Source organism: Zonotrichia leucophrys, chromosome 2 (assembly GCF_028769735.1).
Source record: "Zonotrichia leucophrys gambelii isolate GWCS_2022_RI chromosome 2, RI_Zleu_2.0, whole genome shotgun sequence".
Taxonomy (NCBI): domain Eukaryota; kingdom Metazoa; phylum Chordata; class Aves; order Passeriformes; family Passerellidae; genus Zonotrichia; species Zonotrichia leucophrys.
Genome location: NC_088171.1, coordinates 50,373,069 through 50,392,846, shown reverse-complemented (window position 1 = coordinate 50,392,846; position 19,778 = coordinate 50,373,069). Strand labels below are relative to the sequence as shown.

The 19,778-nt window shown below is 40.0% G+C and overlaps 1 protein-coding gene across 2 annotated transcripts in view; it reads left to right on the top strand.

Annotated features, from left to right (window-relative positions):
- The first annotated feature begins 745 nt into the window (after window positions 1-745).
- The window catches only part of FBXL2 (F-box and leucine rich repeat protein 2), a 51,042-nt gene continuing 32,009 nt past the window's right edge, over window positions 746-19,778 (top strand). The window contains exons 1-2 of one of the 2 annotated variants that reach the window (XM_064704983.1): window positions 746-843; window positions 14,514-14,575. In XM_064704983.1, the coding sequence (XP_064561053.1) occupies window positions 841-843; window positions 14,514-14,575 (65 nt within the window). In that variant the 5' untranslated portion in view covers window positions 746-840. The remainder of the gene's footprint in view (window positions 844-14,513; window positions 14,576-19,778) is intronic. The other variant, XM_064704981.1, reaches the window with a different exon arrangement.

The following is a 19,778-nucleotide window of genomic DNA, read 5'->3' as shown; positions in this document are numbered from 1 at the left end:
ATTGCCTGAAAACTCTTGGCTGGCTGACAGGCTGGCTTTTGTGGATTTTTCCGTAGGATTTAGGATGTTATCGCACCCCGGTCATCTACAGCCGTGGTTGCAAGTTGCAGCCCTCCACAGTGGCATCTCGGAGTGAACTTTTCATCACTCTCCACGACTACCTGAGGGGAGGTTGTACCCAGGTGGGAGCTGGCCTCTTCTGCCTCCTTGCAGTGAGACACCCAGGTGTCATGGCCTGAAGCTGAGACCAGGGAGATTCAGACTAGACATTAGAAAATAAAAAATTCACTCTTAGTGTGGTCAGGCATTGGAATAGGCTGCACAGGGAGGTGGTGGAGTCCCCATCCCTGGAGGTGTCTAAGAGGTGTCTGGATCTGGCGCTGGGTGATGTGGTTTAGCGGTTTAGCGGTTCCAGTGGGTTGATGGTTGGACCTGATGATCTTCAAGGTCCCTTCCAGCCTTAACGATTCCACGATTCGGTGTCTCCAGGAGATCACTGCGCCCAATACAAATCCAGGCTGCAGACAAATCCAGGCGGCGCAGGGCGCAGCCACACCTGGCAGCGCCGGCAGCACCCCGAAGAGCCCCGGGACGGCGGGCGGGCAGCGCCCCGGCCCCTCCACCGTCCTCAGGGCCGCTCCCTCGGGGCCGCCAGCGCCTTCCCCCGGGAGGCGGCGCGGGGCGGGCCGGCCCCACGGCGCAGGGGCGGTGCCGGTCACGCGGGCGCGCGGCGGCCCCGCCCCGGCTCCGGCGGCAGCGGCGGCGGCGGGGGCACCTGGCGCCCTCCTCGGGGCTCCTCGTCGCCGGGACAACCGGGATTGCCGCCGCCGCGCCTCTGCCATGGTGAGGAGCCCGCGGCACGGCCCCGCCGCCCCGCCGCAGCGGGCTGGCCCGGCCGCCCGGGGCGGGCAGCGAGTGCCGGCCGGGCCGTGCGGAGCGGCGCCGGGGCCGGGCGGCTCAGCCCGAGGCGAGGGTGGCGGGCGGGGGAGCGCGGGGCGCGGATGCGGGGCCGGGCGTGCGGCCCGGCGCGGGGCTGCGCCCACCCGCGCTGTAGACGAAGAGAAAGGAGAGTGTCTGTTTGTCCCTCTGTCTGTCTGTCTGCGTGCCTGCCCAGAGCAGGTGGGGCCGCGCTGTGGCACATGCCTGCGTGTCTGGGGCGAGGTGTGACGGGCGCCTTGCCGCCTCCTCCTCCTCCCGTGTAGCGCCGGAGCAGCCATGGCAGGGCTCTGCCTGGCGTGTGACGCGAGTCAGGTGTGTTGTCCGCCTGGATAACACAGGAGGGATGGTGTGTTTACATGGTGTGTTTATATGGGTGTGTAGGGCGGCCGGGCAATGATGAAGGTGTGTCGTGCCCCTTATAAAGTCGAGAGGAAAAGCCAGGGCGTGTGTCGGTGCGCAGGGCAGGGATGGGGTGTCACCGTGGGGATGCGCGGGATGCTGGGTTTGGGCGCTGTGCTGTATCCGTATGCATGTGCCGTGAGTCAGGGTGTGGCCTGGGATGTGTGCACATAGCAGATACACAATGAGCGTAATGCTGTGTTTCTGTGTATATCTGCTCCGGTTATGGTGTGTTTGTGTTGTAGCAGAGATGTGACATTGTGTGCAGGGCCATGACATGGCACCGTATGTATGTAGCCGTGTCTGCCTGCTGCTGTCTGGTACGGGCTTGTTCCTGTGTGTATATATAGTGAATATTGGGTGTGGCATAATCTGTGGATATTTTTAAAGGCACGTATGCTATGGGTGGGGCAAGGATTATCCGTAGTCCTGTACATACGTAGCAGATACAGGGTATGGTATTTGTGTGTACAGAGCAGCAGTGGTTTGGGTGTGTGAGCGTGCGTGGCTGCGATGTTGTGGTGTGTTTGCACGGATGCATTTGTAATAGATTTATGGGGTGAGTGTGGCAGGCACAAGGTTTGTTTCACCTGTACGTGGGGACGGCACGACACGGAGCACAGGTGTGAGGAGGGTTGCAGTGGGGAGGAAGAGCGGCTGTGGTTTGCTCTGTGGGGATGTGACACAGTTCATGTGTGCCACGAGTGGCGGGGCACAGATGCATCAGATGTTTGTGCAAGGAAGATGACAAGGCACGTAAGGGGGAGTGTGTAGGGACAGGCACAGCATGTTTGGAAAGATGATTGGTTTGAGCCCTGTTTTCAATTACAACTTAATTGTCTGATGCCTTAGTGCTTCGCAGTGATAGTTACAACAATAGATGCAGCAGGAAGGCACAGTTGCTGGCCTTTCCCGCATGAGGAAGTACACAGTGTTTTGAGGCAGTCACTTCATGTCTGTATTTCCGTGTGTGTAGGGCTAGTGGGTTTTCTGGATCAGGTTCTGGGGAAGCAGGGGGAGTGCTCAGCCTCACAAAGGGAAGAACTGCATTCCCGTGGTGTTGCAACTTTTTGTCCTTTACATGAAGGCTTGTTCATGCACTCTCTCTTTCTTCCCCTGCACATTGCCTTCTGTTCCTTCCCAATTTTAGCCTGCATGTTCTGAACCCAAACAAAGCAACCTTGAAAACTAAAATGTGAGGTGGAATAAAAATATGGATAGACTGTGCATGATTGCAGTATTCTTCTGTGTAGAATCAGTTTGGATTTGCTTTGCAAAGGCCTTAGGATGTATCTATTGCTACAAGGAGGAGTAAACCTCCATGAATGAGGCTGTGGATGGCGTAGCATGGTGGAGTGATTGTGATGTGACTCAGTGACATGTTCTTCATATTAATATTCCTTAAGAGAAGGTGTAGTATCTTAAGTCAGTTCAAGAAAATGGATTTCTCTCATCTTCTAAATTTAAGATCGATTACAGACTGAAAAACAACTTACCAAATGTTTGTAAACTGAACCAGGGGAGGCTCAGGTTGGACCTACGGTAAAATTTCTTCACTGGAAGAGTTGTTAAGCATTGGAATGCTTAACATCCATGGAGGTGTTCAGGAAACTACTGTGGCACTTAGATTCATTCACCATGTGGAGGTATTTGGACAGAGGCTGGACTCAATCTTGGAGATGTTTTTCATTCTTAATGATTCTATTAATCTGTAAATAAATATTTTCCATTCACCAAATTCCAGGCATGGAGATTTTCTTTGTGGTCCATTTTGACATTCCCAATGAGATACCTTTAGCAGTCTAAACTCATCAGACATACTGCAAAGCAGCATTGGTGCTGTAATTGCACAGGGGAGATCTCAGAAATTATACCATCTGCTCTGCAGATTCTTGTATTGGGCAGCTTCTTAGTTGCACTTGACAGCTGTTAAGCTGGTAACCACCATTTTTGGTATTATTTTAAAATTTTTCAAGTATTTTATTCAATGCATGCTTGTAATTCGAATTTTCCTGTCTTACAGGGTTAGTCCTATTCAAATTGTTCTGTCCTTCTTAATTCTTCATAGCTTCATAGAATTATTTTTGAGCAATTAACACCAGACCTTTTAGTACAGGGAATATCAGTGTTCCTAAAAATCAGAAGGACTATTAGCTTACTGCTTACTTGTTTTACAACAGACTGGAGTATTTGGTCATCCTAGTTAAAATGAGGGATAACATGGGGCTAGCAGATGTGGAAAATTGCTAATAAAAGTCAGGTTTGCTGTGAAGCATGGCAACTATTTTTAGATAGGTGTAGAAAAGTAGTACTAGTCTTGGCACTGGGACAATATTGATCTGAATCCCAGCAGAAGGCTACACATTGACAGTACTTCAGCTGTTTCATCATTTAGAAGTCAGAATAACTGCATTAATTTAATGTAAATTGTTATCAACTGGCAGTTCTGGTAGTCTTTCTACTGAATTAGAAATGCACATAAGTGGGATATGCTAAGTAGGACAAAACCGGATGAAATTGTGACACCAAGGAGTTCTCCCTCAAGCTAGTTTAGACAATAGCCACAACATCCACTTTCATTCTTTCTAATAATCTCTTTAGGAAGGTGATCCATATTCTCCATAGAGTTCTGCTTTTTTTTGTTTGTTTGTTTGTGGGTTTGGGTTTGTTTGGATTGGTTTGGTTTGTTTTAACCCCTCCATGTGTTTTAAGATAATGCAAGAACTGTTAAAATTTTTCATCATACTTGACGTGAATGTGATGGAGCTTGAGTCCAGCTGTTCCCCTGAGCTTCTACAAAACAACTTTCCCACTTGAACTTTTAATGCAGAGTGGGACATTCTCATTCTTTGTAAAGCTTCTGAGAATGAAGGTTGTAAACACAGAGTAAATTCTATATGGTCATAAGCAGATTTGCATTCTTAAAAATGTAGAAAAATGTATACATGAGGCATTAAAAATGTATAATGGTAAACTTAAAATTTGCTATATACTGGTATCTCCTCTGTCAATTCCTTTTTTTTCAGGATCAATAAATGACTTGCATATCTCTCAAAGCTTAAATTAATTGTTCTTGAGACTGAAGAACAAATGGTTTGTAAAGATCAAACATTTTTCTCAGCCTAATTTTTCAAAAAAATGTGCTGTACTCTGAATGTCTGAAAATCTGTATATATAGTGCTATTCTACATCACTGTGTGAAACCAAATGGATTATTTTTGTGACAAAATTAATTTTAATGCAACTGTAGTCCCTGTGAATTATTTTGGGGTGGAAGCTGTCTTAGATTCTATTTCAGTATGTCTCTGTAGCGTCTCAAAGTTTCCTGACAGGTCAATAGAAAGTATCTTTCTCAGGTGTTTTGAACTTAGGCTTTTGCAACTTACCTTTGAGTGTTTGATACTTAAGGAGAGATTTTTTATGTACCTGGTCAAGGAAAAGTAAGCACAGGATCTGTAAATGCTTAATTTTTGCTGTCTCAAATTACCTCCCTCTTATGCATCTGCCCCCATCCACCTGAACCAAAACAGAGCAGAACCCATCCCAAACAAAACTACAGCATGAATTTAAATGTTTAAATGGAGTAAAGTAATTTCTGTTTGGTACTGGGAGGTAATGGAAATGCAGCAAGAGTTGGCACAAGGGCACCTCAGCTGACAAAATCAACTACAGCCAATTTCTTGAGGGAATCCCCCCAGCTTTTTATCTTTGCATTGGAGGAGCCACTGCTAGAGGAGGACTGGAAATTTGCCCTTCTCTGTACTTCCACATTTTTGACTGTTTGGAGCTATGAACTCCTGCTGTGTAGCCCACAAGAAAGTACTCAATATTTGGTATTGAGCTGCAGCACTCAAAATATTTACCTTAATTCTTGTTACACTCTTCTCTTTCTATTCCGTTGTTTTCCTGTGTTCTCCTTGGTAGGCAGAAGGAAACAGTAAATTTGGTTTTCATTGGATTTGATTGCTGTTCAGCTGGTTACCCAGTATGTTCTGTAAATTTAAATCAAGGAGACAAGGACATAATCAAATCTGCATAAATGTGAAACTCTACCAGTATGTCAAGTTTGTCAGTCGTCAGAGGTTGAAATTGAGGTCAGAGCTTCACAGAGAAAAGGCATTTCCATATCATAGCTTGATGTTACATGGTAGTTATATAAATATTAAAGGGCAAATGTCTAAGTGTGCTTGCAGATTATAGGCTATTTTCAGAACTATTTCTGAAACAAAAGTATCAAGATAATTTTATTTCTGCAGAAACTTACATTTTGGCAAATACTGAATCTCCAATTTCTCTTCTAAATCTCGACCTATTACCTTTCTTGAAACAGTTTGAAAAAGGATTTTGGAAATGCTACTATGGTGCTATTTCCTTTGAAGTCAAGTGTAATTACTGCTTGTAACCATGAAGAGGTACCTAGTTTTGTCTTTCATAAATGAAAACTTTTATTAATAATGCATTTAAAGTATGGTAGCTTTTATTAATTATGCACTACATATATGGCATATGTAGCCACAAAGCAGTTTTTTTTCCTTGTTTCTTTCTTGTTCATTTTCTAGGGAGATTTGCCTTGCAGAGAAGATTTGCCCTTCATAGTAAAGATTTCATGCTCAGTACTAGGAAAAACCTCAGTTCTGGCATAGTGTTTATGAGGCAGATCAAGCAGAGCTTTGAAATGGCTTTGTAGAAACTGTAGAGCCATTTCTGTAATAAGCCATACCTTTTATGTCTCAAATGTGTTTTTGAAGAGCAGTTTGGAGGGGGAGGATTAGTACTCAAAATTTCTGTTCCACAGGTGCTTAGAACAAGGGTTCTGACTGCTTCAACCATGCAGTCAGTACTTAAGCTGTGATTTCATTTACAGTTTGAGCTGAGTGCAATGAGGAGAATTGCCTTTCTGGATATGGGATTGCGTGACTGCAGGGAGGACTCTGTCAGTTCAGATTAGAATGGTGCAAACTCTGGGGAAGTGGACTTGCAGAAGAATCTCCCTGTGAACACTCCAGGAGGATTTCAGGTCTCTGTTGTCGTGCCATCAGCCTGTTAGCTTGTGTGCTGATATTGAAGACTGGGAATAAAACTTAGCCATATGTATGTCAATAAAAACAGCTATGTGTAGAAGTGGGGATTCAGAGAAGTTTTGATAGGTATTCTCCTAAGGGCTCTGAATCTATGATGTGGATTAAATTTGGATGGCTGAAACAACATGGCTGTCCCTAGGCAAATGTTGCTACATTGAAATGAATGGACACTTTTCTCTTGGAGTGATTTTGTTCAGGAACATATCATGTTCTGAAAGCCTTTGAGAACGTGTATTTATAGCTTGTTTCTACAAAATGGCGTGACACCAGCCGGATTATTTTTGTGATTACACAATTATTCATTTGAGCACACAGTCCTTGTAGATGTTGTGATGGAAACTACCTTAGAATCTTCTCCAGTATTTTTGCTTAGAGTCTCAAAGTTACTTGGGTGGTCAAAGAAAAAAATCTTTCTCATGTTTTTCAAACTTAGGCTTTTGCAAATTCCATTTGAGACTCTGCTTGATGCTTAAAGAGGGATTTGTCATTTACCTGGTCAAGAAATAGAGAATCTGTATGATATGTAATGAACATTGTGAGAGGCTACTTTGTACCCTTGTGATGGGTTACAGGCAACAACTGCTTCATCCATCTGATTTTAATTTTCTGCCATTATCCCATTAATTAATGGGTCTATTGCTTTCCAAGCCCATAAAGATGATATGGATTTCCCCATATTACACTTCAAAGTACTTTATACATTGGACTGCTAATTAAATGCTTATTTTAATTTAGTTTTTTTAGGAATGATGTCTAAATGCATCATCATGTACTGTTTGGAAGGATATAATCTTAAAAGACAAGTAATGGATAATTATCCGAAAAAGGAAATGTTCAATCATTTTTTTTTTTCAGAGAAAGCAAATTGAAAGAAAGATTTGCCAATCAGTATATGACTAACAGATGATGAGGATAAAACTTCGTCAAACCTGTTTTTTCAGCTGTCTCTGCATATGTTTAAAGAATATACGGGGATACAATAAACAGCTTTTTCAAATTTCTTAGTGTTTTTGTGGTAGTTGTTGGATTTTTGTTTATTTTATTTATTTTTCTTTCCTGATCTGAACTAGTCTCTAGTCATGGAAGATTAGGTAAGGAGTAGTTTATTTTTCTCTGTGGTTTAGGTTTGTTCTGCCGTCTCTGGTAATGGTTAGAACTAAGTGCCTTGAAAGGCAGATATGAGCTGGGTGCACCTGAATGAAGGATTAAGTCTTCCATGGAGCTCCTATCTCAGAGTAGCTTAGGGAAAGCAGAGCTTACAAACCTTTTTTGCCAATAAAGTGTAATGCCTCTTTCTTTTAGTGAGGTATTGGATTAAGCATAATGTTTTCTGCCGTTCTGGCTACCAAACACCAGCTACATGATAGCAAGTATTGATAAAATGTTATCTTTCAACTGAATTTTAGGCCTGCAAGTAATTAGGTCAATCACTAATCTGCAAACCATTGGATTTCCCCTTTCTAACCAGCAAAAATAGGAGCTGTCCCACTGGAGTCAGAGGATTGCTGTCTCCTTGGTGACTTAGTAGGACAGGATGAGTCTTGCATTAGGGTATGGGCATCTCAGCAGGTCAGGTTAACCTGTTAGACCTTAATACCCTGGCTGCTTGCAGGAATGAAGCTGTACTCTCTAAAAGGCTTGAGCAGTGATTTCCAAATATGTTGTTGGCAATAGGTGACTGTCCTTGAGGAAAACACACAGGAAAGGGTGTTGAGAGCTGTTTGAGCAGCAAACAATGGGCTGGTGTGCTGGAGGCAGCAGGAAGGGCAACCTCCAAGCACCTCCTGCTCTGCACTGAGAGGCACTCCCAGTTGGAGCAACCAGAAGCCTCGAGGTAGAGTTGTGCAGCTGTGGACTTCAGCTCTGAGGTTCACAAGTGACCTTGTTCTGTCACCCAGTAAGAACAGGGCCTTGGGAGCCAGGCTGATGCCCTCCAGTAAAATGTGAATGATGTGGTATGAATACCAGTGCTGGCAAAACAGGAACGATGGCTTTTCTGGAAGAGAATCAAGCAGCAAAGTGGGCAGTGTGGCCAGCTGCTTCTGCCTGGAAGGTTTTATTATGTTAAACAGCGCTTATTCTGGGGAAATTTTAAAAGCATTATGGCGCTTATAAGCAGCCTTAGGTCATTGGGAAACATTAAGGAAAAATAGAGAGATATGCTCAGGTGCATTTGATCTTCTCTGGACGTCAGCCTTAACTCTTTAAGATGACCAGCACAATAAGAACAGAAGTATCTGATGTGGGGTGTTGCTTTTGTTCAGTCAATTTGTCATCACAACATAGAAGAGAAAATACCCCAAGGAAAGACCAGTACAAAAGATCCAGAGGGTATCTGGCAGCCAGGAGGAAGCTGGAAGGCTACTGAAGACCATGCCCTAGGCTCTAGCAGTGTGTGTCCAAAGGGAAGAAAATGTCAGCAACCACAGCAGGCCAGGAAGGCTGAATTTTAACATGCACAAAGGCATAGCCTGAGCCAGAGCAGGGTGAACAGCTGGAGCATAGGAACAAGAGCCTGGAGGGCAGACAGTATCTGTTTGTTGAAATAAAAGATTTTGCCAGTCTGTCTGTGCTGTGGACAAGCTTGGTTCAAGATGGGGTTGTATTTCATTGTATTTTGGTGTGTTATAATTTTTATTGATTATCCAGAAAGCTTTACCACAGGTTCTAGTTTAGCAGCAGTCCTGTGTCATCAGCTGTTGTGTCTTCAATATCACTTTCTTCAGTTCTGTTGGCAATGTATATCCTGTCTAACGCTCCTTTTGTTGCCTGGAGACGTTTTGCCACTTGCATGGTGTTAAATGGCTCTGCCTGTCTGATGCATTGATTGTACATTTCTGGAGGAAGCCCTAGCTAGCAGCAATTCCCTGAGCATTAAAGAATTTTATACACTTATGCTAGAGTGTAACAATCTGAAATTTATGGTAAAGGAAGGTTATTTTGCCTCTTCTTCCTCCTCCATTTTTGTAGTGTGTTTAAATAGAGAGCTTTTTAGGGTGCCATTCATTACTTTAGTTTGCTGGTGAGCTGCTCTGGGTAGCAAAGCCGATTTGGTGGCTTTCCTACCACCATAGCACCAGGTGCTTTCAATACCACAGCAAAAGAAAACTGCACAGGCAACAATTAGGTGTCTCAATAGAGGAGGGGGGGTGTGCAGCAAGCTGCTGCGTTTTGTTTGGCAACAAAAATCTGCGTGTCAAGGTACTGAATAAAACCTGAATTTTATTTTCTCAGGATTTTCCTTTAAAATTTGGTTTTACCATGCCTATTACTGCATGGATAATACTTAATAAAAATTGTTCTTGCCTGTGAAAACCTGAAAGACTTGATGCTTTATACATATGGCTGTATTTACAATTTAAATAGAAGGGAACCATAGAAGGGATGGAAATATATGGATTTAATTCCAGCCTATTTTCTTCTTTGGTGAAAATGACCCAATGTTGGTTTTATTCCTGAATTGATAAATACTTCAGCTTTGTTTTCAGTATATATGCCTTTTGCTGATGCTCTTTAGAGTCTTTCACACTTCATCTTCCCCAAACCTACTTTTGCCCATAATTCCTTTAGCATGCTACTAAGCAAGGCTATTTTTGAGAGTCTGGGTTTTTAATAACTTTTGATTTGAGAAGTTGACATGTTGAAAGTCCTTATCTACTCTGATTTCAGTGGAAATTAGATACATAAATATCTCAGTGGAACTGAGCCATAATGGATGAGCTGCTACCAAAACTGTTTCATCTGTTAAGAAAATAGTCCTCTTCAATAGAAGACTGAATGACAACTGAAATTGCATGCTTAAAAAATATATATATATAAGGACTGTCACCAAAATTAGTAGTATAACCTTATATTGATCTTGAAATAACTCTATCAGGAAAGATTTCTTCATCCCATTAATTCTGATGAAAACAGGAGACCCTTATCACTAGCTGCTAGACCAGAAGAGATTAATGTGGTGCTTTCAATGGTGGCATGCTAAGTATGGTGTGCTAAGAAGTAATGTTCTAGGACTAGTGGCAATTAGTAGGTTTAATAATATGGAAAGGGAATTCAAATGGAGAAATCATCCTTTCTGGGTTTCACAGATTTACACAACGGGTGTTTTGTTTATATTATAAAGAAATTTAAAAAATGTTGTTGCTAAAGAAATTAAATGTAAGAAGTTCTCAGGTAATTTTTAAAGAAAATACTGCCTTTTTAGCTCATAACCAATCTTCCAAAAGTACAATGAAGATATTACCAAGAGAGATCAGTTAGGGAATGTAAGAAATGGCTCAAGAGCCAAGTAATAAGGAATTACAGTTTTCTCTTGTGGATTTTGTTTTGTGTTATTTGTTCTTGCAATTCTTTTAGAATGTAAAGGTCTTCTGTAACTCTTCTTGTGTTTACAGGAAATTTGAAACTGATTTTGGAGTAACATTTATTACACATGTTCAATCATGTCCTTTTTCCTTGTGCGCAGATTTGTGTGTATTTGGGGATTTTATACAGGTAAAACCATACTTTTGTAGAGTTTGAGATGCCCTATCTTTAACACAGTCAAACTTGCTACCAAAAACTTGCTACTAAAGCAACAAGAGGAGAAATATTCTTTTTACATTCAGGGTATTCTTAATTGTTAGTTTGGATTACTGTGTACAGGTATTCTAAGGGCATGTCATTGTCAGCATGATCTGTAAGTAAAGGAAAGAAATTATATTTGGCAAGAATACTATAATATTGTTACAGTGATCAGACATTTCCTTAACAGAATGCTTTTGGTGAGTTTTGTTTTTTTTTAAATAGAAACAGAAAACTAGAGGTTATGAAATAAAAATTAAGTAAAAAAAGAAAAATAACAATACATGAATGTACTAGGGTTCTTGCTTCAGTAATGGAAGTTTTAAATCATCAAAAACTGTTCAAACAATGAATTTATTGTTATTTGCACCTTCTATCTTCTTTCTTTGCTTGCACGTATTTGAAACCATGTTACAAATATTTATCTAGAAAATGACTCCTCCATTTGTCCTGTGTCTGTTCTCTGCTAGGGGAAAACTTATTGAGGGGCCTTTAAAGCAGCCTCTCTCTTTTTCTGAGATGCAAATGCAATATGGCTCTGGAGGCTGATAAACTTTCACAGAGTAACAGAGTACTTTAAAGACACACTTCCATTGTTCTAAATGTGCTTATTCCATAATAATAATACATTATTATATGAGAACTGCTGCTAGTACGTAGAAGAACACACAAAAGTTGCTGTTTGAGGGAAACCACCTTTGAATGTGTTTGTGGCCTGATCTGTGGCTGGTGTAGCAGGTGTGGTACTTTGTGTGGCTGGGCAAGTCACACATCTTGTACTACGTAGTAAAAGCTGTGCTTTTTCCAGTTTTAGCTGGGATTCCTAAATGAACCATATTGATCAGATAAGCTGTCATGTATTCAAAATAGTTTGTCCGTCCAACTTTAACTTTAGAATATTCTTACATAAACATAAAGAAGATAAGCTTTTTTCCTAATAATTGCTGGTTTGGTTGTAGGTTTAGCTTTTCAGCTTGGCCTTGGAGGGACTTGTTACTGTGCTGTGATTTGTAACCAATTCACTTCTGTTGATGAGTAGTTGAAAATACTATTTAACACAGAGAGCTATAATGCATGCTCAGGTCTTCAGAGCAACTTGCCTCATACCTTACTGACTCAAATCCTGTGCTATCCTCACACAATGAGCATATATATATATGTATGTGTATAAATATATCTTCATATATATATATATCCAAGTTACTGTGTACTTGAGAATCTGTAGTGCAAAAAAAAAGCATAGTTAGATTTTTTTACACAGGCAAAGTGACAGCACACATGTAAACTAGTAGCACTCTGCAAAGTAGCTTTATTTAAAAATATATGCTTATTCATATATATATCTGCTAGATGATATAACTTTTGAGGCATTGTCTGCAGCTATGGAATATTTTAAGTTAAAAGAGAGTTTTTAGGTCTGTGATACTGAATGTTCAGATTCTCAACCAGGACCAATGAGATGTAAGTTAACTTGTCTGTTTTGTCACAGACTTTGCATGCTCTCACAGAGGTGACATCCTTTTTCTGTGACTTATGTTCCTAACCTACAATGCACAGGAATATTTCCTTACTTGACTGTTTAGTGATCCTAACTTCTATGAGGGTGGCATATATGCCCCTTTTTTTCTGGATGAGTTCTGCTGTAAACACAATCAGGCATACAGTCTCTTCTTTAAAACAAAAATCCCAATATATTCTATTGTTTTCAGGCCCCAAACTGCAAATTTTGAGTAGTGTGTAATGTAAAAATGGCACACATATGGATAATTCATAAACCTATGAGTTGTCAAAGTCAGAAGCAGTCAACCAGTTCTAAAAATGTCATTGATGTACATGGTGTATTTCAGCCTAAAGGCTGAAAGTATCAGCAGCAATGGGTATTGGATATAAAACAGCCAGAGCAAAGCTGAGCCTATGATCAGCCATGTGGAACTGCTTAAAGCCAATGCCTCCTCTGAAGGAGCTGGAATTGTCCCATTGAAATATGTGTTCATGGTTGTTTTATGCTTTGAATATCTGTAGAACCCAGTCTGTGAATAAAAGTGCTGCTCCAGTTGCTGGAAAAGGAAGCTTGATTAAACTTGTCAGTCCTACTGAAAGTTGACAGCTTTATTGTCTTTAGAGCTGTGGATAGCCGTGCACAGAGGTAGTGGGTGAAGACATCTGTGTCAAAATTGAAACAGTAGTATGCAGTTAAACTTAAAATCAGTCTAGGATGTACTGGAAGAGAAAAAAGGTTCTTGGCAGCAGCCAGAAGAAAGTTCAAGTTTTCAAATCTTACAGTATTTTTGGGGAGATACTTTCAAAATTCACAGGTGTGTAAGTTTTGCTGTCTCCCTTCCTTTATGAAGTCAGAACTAAGCTTATATTCAGCATTTTTTTTCTTTCTTTGCTTTTGTGGACCTTTTTTCTTTTTCATTTTTTTAAACAAACAAAGCAAATAGTTTCCAAGTATTCAATGTATATGGATAGTAGGATGAACAACAGTATCCTGATGTCAAGAACAGCATATGCTTAATAAAGGGAGAAGATTTCCTCCAGTTGTTTTAATGTTTTGTGTGATTTTCATGTTTACCTTTTAGTGTTCAGAAAACTCATCTGGTTTGGATCCTTCTTCCTATTCTTTGTTTCTGGTATTATGGACAGCAAATGAACTCCCTAAAGCTCTTCTCTTTACACAGGAAATGATTGCTTGTGACTTTGACATCTTCCAGTTTTGCTATGGTTCCTTAAATTCCATTTCACCTTCTGTTTTGTTTAGTGCTTGTGTTCCAGTGGTAAAATTTCTCAAACTTAAATATTTAGACTAAGTTGTAAATCTGGTCAGCATCTTTGTTTTAGTCTTTCTATTTAGCTGTTGACTATATAACTTTAGTATTGCCTGCTTTTTTCCTTGGGTGTTTTCTTTTAGTCTCTTTTTTTTCCCCCCTCTTAGGATAAGTATTAATTATATAAAGTTTGGGTGAGAGTTATTTTCAGTTTTTCTTGTAGCATTTTTTGATCTGCTTACTTTGCTTACATAGCAGTTGCTGTCCTATCTGTGGCACTAAATTCTTTAAATGTACAGATAGTTATATTTTATCCATATTCACATGCCTGGGCCAAAGTATTTGCACTGTAGAAGGTGAAAGGAGGGACCTGAATAACTGAGAAGTGTCCAGGGGTTTTTTTTGTAATGGGACAGTTTTAGGACTGTGCAGCCACTGTGTGTTTGTACATGTCTTGCTTGAAGTTTCCCTACTCTTTGAAATAATTCTTTGTGCAGTGTAAGTGTGCTTGCTTCATAATTATTAGGTTGCTCCACAATTTCTGTGTGGTTGAATGAGCACTAGGGAAGGGCAGGTGTATATGGGGGTGTGGCTTTGTTCTGTACATTGAAATAATTTTATAGTATTGACAACTAAAATGTTGAAAACTTGATATTAACAGTAATTGAAGAGAATTAAGCACCTGAGCGGAAGGTGAATAGCCTCTTCAAAAGATGTTTTTCTTGTTGATTTTTAAAATAGTGTTTTTTCTTTCTGTTTCTAGGTTTTCTCAAATAATGATGAAGCCCTTATTAACAAAAAACTACCCAAAGAACTTCTGTTAAGGTAATTGTACATAACATTTTAAGGAGTTAAAACCTGAGGATTCTGTGTTGCTTATGGGTTTTACAGGCTATCAAGTGCTGTTCATTCTTTCTTAAATCCTCTTGAAATAAATAATACACCTGATTTAGTTCTTGGAATTCTTGACCTTGTTACCTTGATTTGTTTTAATGTGTTCAAGTTATACTGTACCATGGAAGATGTAATTTAGTTGTGATTTTTGACTTGTATGTCAGAAAAAGAAATGAAATAAAATGACCATAAAACTTTGGTGTACCAAGTAGTCAGCTGTTCCACACTCTCAATGTTTTATATCCATCTGAAGAGCCTAATTCTCTAATGTAGCTCACACTCTTTGTACCATGAACTTTATTATAACAAAATAAAATAAAAATTCAATGTCAGAGCTTCCAAAAAAGTCACTGCTCTATCTAAATAATAAAGTGAAAAGCTCTATCTATTACCCTTACTGCCAGTCTGTGTTGTATAAGGTAGAACCAACAGAGGGATCTTTCTTACTGTAGCCATTGGGTTACTCATAAATTTTATCAGCTTGCTGGTGTGTGAGTAGATCATCTTTGCAAAAGTTGCCTAGAAGACCTAGATCAGTAAGTTCAGCCCATGACTGGTGGATGTCTTCACGCTCTCATATGGTTGAAAGTTGATTTCATGCATAGAATAAACCAACTGCCAAATGTGGAGCTATTGCTTGGTTGGATGTGGCCACTGCAGAGCTGGAACTGAACCAGGTCAGCAACGTCTTCTGTACCTACAGAAGGGATTTGTTACAGGCTAATCCTTAAGGTGAAAGAAAAAAAAGAAAAAAATATTTGGTTAGGATGGTGCAATTACAGTTTTTAGTAGTGGTGTTATTAAAATTGAGCTGATGATTTTTTTCTTAATATACTGAAGAGATGTTTGGGTCAGCTTGTGTGTATGTCGCTGCTTTAGTCTGATTTGAAGTGGAAGAATGTCTCAATGGTATTTTGCATCTTGCACTCAAAGAAAATGCTCCTGAAATCATTGTGACTATCACAGTGCTCTCGCAACGATATTTAAAAAGCAGACTGTTGTTAAAGGAATTGAATTTCAAAAGGCTTTTCATTTTTGTTGAGATCTATTCCATGTGGTGGCAGACTGTAGACTCTTGGAACTGTTTAGAAAATGTGATTAAAAGAGACGGTCATTTAAGGATGCCCTGAACAGGAATTATCATACCTTTTGTTTTGTTGAACTCAATGTCACACATGAGCCACAAGATAAAAGTCAATGTAGGATGCTGCCTCCTTAGCTAAAAATCATGACCTGCAAGCCCTTCTTTTCAAGCATTAGGACTCCCCAGTATTGATGGAAATTACTGTCCTTTTCACTGTTATGGATGCTAAGTATCTTGTAATTGTAATTGACTATAATTTGTTTATATGGTTTAAGTAGTGAAAAGTATCATGCACTGAGATAGTAAGAATCTCTTTTGGAGCATCTTTCCTAAGAGAGAGGCTGAGGGAGTTGGGTCTGTTCAGCATCAAGAAGAGATGACTGAGAGGAGCCCTCATTAATGTTTATCTGTACCTGAAAGGAGGATGCCAAGAGGATGGAGCCAGGTGCTTCTCAGTGGTGCCTAGCAATAGAACAAGAGGCAACAGGTATAAACTGGGACACAGGAAGTTCCACTTGAATGTGAGGAAGAACTTCTTCACTGTGGGTGGCCGTGCACTGGAACAGATTGCCCACAGAGGTGGTGGAGTATCCCTCAGTGGGGATATTCAAGACCCATCTGAATGAAATCCTGTACCATGTGCTCCAGGATGACCCTGCTTGAACAGGGAGGTTGAACTACATGACCCTCTGTGTTCCTTTTTAACCTGACCCATTCTGTGATTCTCTGATTTTAAAGAATTCAGCAGGAATAAAATCCAAACACACAAGTCCAAGTAATTAGATTCTACCAGTGGCTTAGCTGTTTGTTCTTATATTCAAGTTAGCTTTGTACAAAGCAACTTGAGGCTTATCTTGGATTTGAGGAAGTGGTGCAGCTAATCCCTGCCAGTACACTCTTACAGCCGTGTCTAAAGAAGCCTTTTGCATGGTTGAAAGGCTTTGTGGGGCTGGAACAAGAACATAAAATATCCCAGGCCAAGCATACACGGAACTGATTCAGCCAAGCATCTATTTTTTGTGCACAAGTGTCCTTTTTGCAATTGCATGGTGATTTACTAAAGTAGTGTTGCAGATGTAGCTGGAAGAGTTGATGATCTGAGAAACTGAACTGGGACTGTCAGCTTTCTCCATAAAGAACATGATGATCTCATGGGTCTGCTCTGCCAGAGAGAAATAAAGTGCATGTTTCATTATACCCACAAGACTGTGCTGATCACCAGGGTTTTGAAATGGAATGGAAGGAGAAGTGTGAGAGAGGTGCTCTGTAAATCTCCTTTTGAAATTGTACTGCTGCAGGGACAAACTCGCAAGGCCAATGGCAGAGCATGTCAGAGAGATGGACATGCATCTATGCATCTGGGTTCTGATCCCTGCAGGATGTGGATGTCTAAGGAAGTTTCAGGGCACAGACCTGCCTGTCTAAAGCTTTATCAGTGGGGAATTTGTTTTATGAGCCTTCACCTAAAGGCTGTTGTTAGCCTGAGTCTGAATGCCTTTGGACTCCTGAAACATTATCTGTTCATGCTGCAACATGCTTTAAAATTTCCTTGCCCTATGGCAAGACAATGACAGGAGAGCTTAAATATTGCTGCACTAGGTGTAATTAATATTCTAATTGTTTTTCCTTTATTAGCTCTGCAGTCTACCTTTTAATTAAAAGGAGAGTAAACCAGTTGCAGTGGAAACATTTTGCTCAGAGAGCTGGAACTGAACAGTAAATACCACTGAAAGTGTTATCAAATGTACTTAGTTTGCTTCTTGCTTGTATCAGAGATGTATGAAAGCTGTTAGCATTACAGCCCACTTTTAAAAAGCCCTATTGGACTTGTGGAAAAAATGTAATTAATATCTTGTTACAAATACTGGAAATTAAATGTAAACACAATTTCTTCTATTTCCAGAATTGGTCTTGTTCTCATTTGCATGAAGTATTTAAATTTATGTAATCTGGCTATAACAAGCAGTCAGTCCCATTTTTTCCTCTAAAATTGAAAAACTTTTTCCTGATGCTAGGCTTAAAAAATAAAACCGCTTTGAAATTTATTCATAGAATAGAGTTGCTATACTTGCATACTCTAAAGTTGAACAAAGTTATCGCTTGGTCTTTTACTGCAGTTCATCATCATCATCACCACCACTTTTAATATTATGATTGCAATTACTAATGTAACAACCAGAATTATACTGGAAGGTTTTCAAGCCAGTGTCATGTCTGTTGCACATTTTCTGTGGAGTATCTAGTGTGCTTCTAAGTAAATGGTTGAGACCCTGAACTTCCCAAGCACAAAACTTGTTTGGAAGGATAAGAAATGAGAGATTATTTGTTCTTTCTCAAGCAGACTCAGATAACTGGGCAGAGGAGGAGGAGGATATCTGATTAAATGGACAGTGGTGCTTTTGAAGAAGACCCTTGTTTGGAGGGGCCAGTTATATTTTGAGGTTGGTGGTATAGCTGGAGTGGAGAAAGGGAGGTATTTAATGTGTAACTTTTTCTGGTTTATGGACATTCATTTTTATTTGTAATATTGGAGTATATTTTTACCTGTGAAAGAAATAGTCTGCTTCTAAAAAAACTTTTTTGGAGTATTCAGGCTAAAGGAAAAATTATCATCCCTGTTAGCTGTTGAAGTGCTATTAGTTTGCCAGTTGGCAAGGAATGCTCATTCCCCTCTACTGTTACATATTGCAAGAGTAAAAGGCTGAATAAGTGCTCATTTGTATGATGTTTAAGAATTGTGTGGTGGTATTATAAATTGTGCAATTGAAACAGGTTTTGGATGATTGTAGCTTTTTTTGTTGTTGTTGTTGTTAACCTATATGTTTATGAGAAGGCATCAATTGAATAACCAGGACATTCATTGTAGAATTGAATTGGTGTCTGAAATTCATAAACACTTACCCGTCATCAGAACAATGAGAAATCAAGTCAGGCTAGTTCAATTTTAGTGGTAACTTTCCTAGTAAGATGTCACTGCCTGAAATCGCCTCCTGTTTGTTTGTTTTTCTTTTTTTTTTAATTGCTGGGGAAAAACCCTAAAACATTGGGTTATTACAGTTACAGTGTGCATTTGAAAATAAATTGAAACCAAAAAAATGAAGTCTATGTAATTAATGTTAGAATGTCCTGATTTAAGTAACCAAGCACTTTTGAAAAGGCAGATACAGCCAGTTCTTTTGGCATGTAGAAAGATGAGAAACATTTGTTGATTTGTATTTTACCTACTAATGCTCTGTGAAAACTGTAAGTTTTTTTACAAAAGTAGTAAGCTTAAGGAGCAGAGATGTTTGCCCCTTTCAGCTGCTTAAACCATTTTCAGTTCCTTTCTGCCTACAAAGTACCAACTTCATAAATTATACCTCAAATATAGAAACTATTGTGAGTTCTGTTGTAAGCCATACTTTTTGAGTGCATGTACTTAAAAGTAGATCTTTGCTATCAGTCTCAAAATTTGAGTGGTCAATCAGATTTAGAAGAGGAAAAGTAAAGTTTTGGGACTGAAATTAGGAGAGGAACTCAGGAGTGGCATTCCAGCAGCAGCACTTCTTGTAGACAATAATATGCAGCTTGAGAGTTGAAGTTTTCATGTAATAAAGTTTTGGTGAAGTTTTTCATTATAATAAAGTTTTCATGTTTCTGTTTTTTGTTTTTATTACTGTATGCTGCTTTTTGCTGAGCTTTTAGTGTGCTCGTTGCTGTGGAGAAAAAGTTACTGTAAGCTTAAAACTGGTGAAGTCAAACATAGTATTTGATAGATTTGAAGTGATGCTTTACCATCTGTGTGCTTAACTGTGAGGGAAATAGAAAAGAAGTACAGCAAAGGCTACAATAAGAAATTGTCCTAATGCCATGGGTATTTCTTAGCCAGGACCTGGAGGTACTTGGATGGCCCACAATTGCTGTAAAGTTTGGCTGCTGTATCTTAGCATACAGAGTACTGACTAGTGAGTCAGAGACCTGAAAAATATAAACCTTTTGTCTGAAGCAGTTCTTGGTTGGTAAGATTTTTGTAAGCAGAAAACCAATATATGTGTTTTGAAGGGGAAAGGA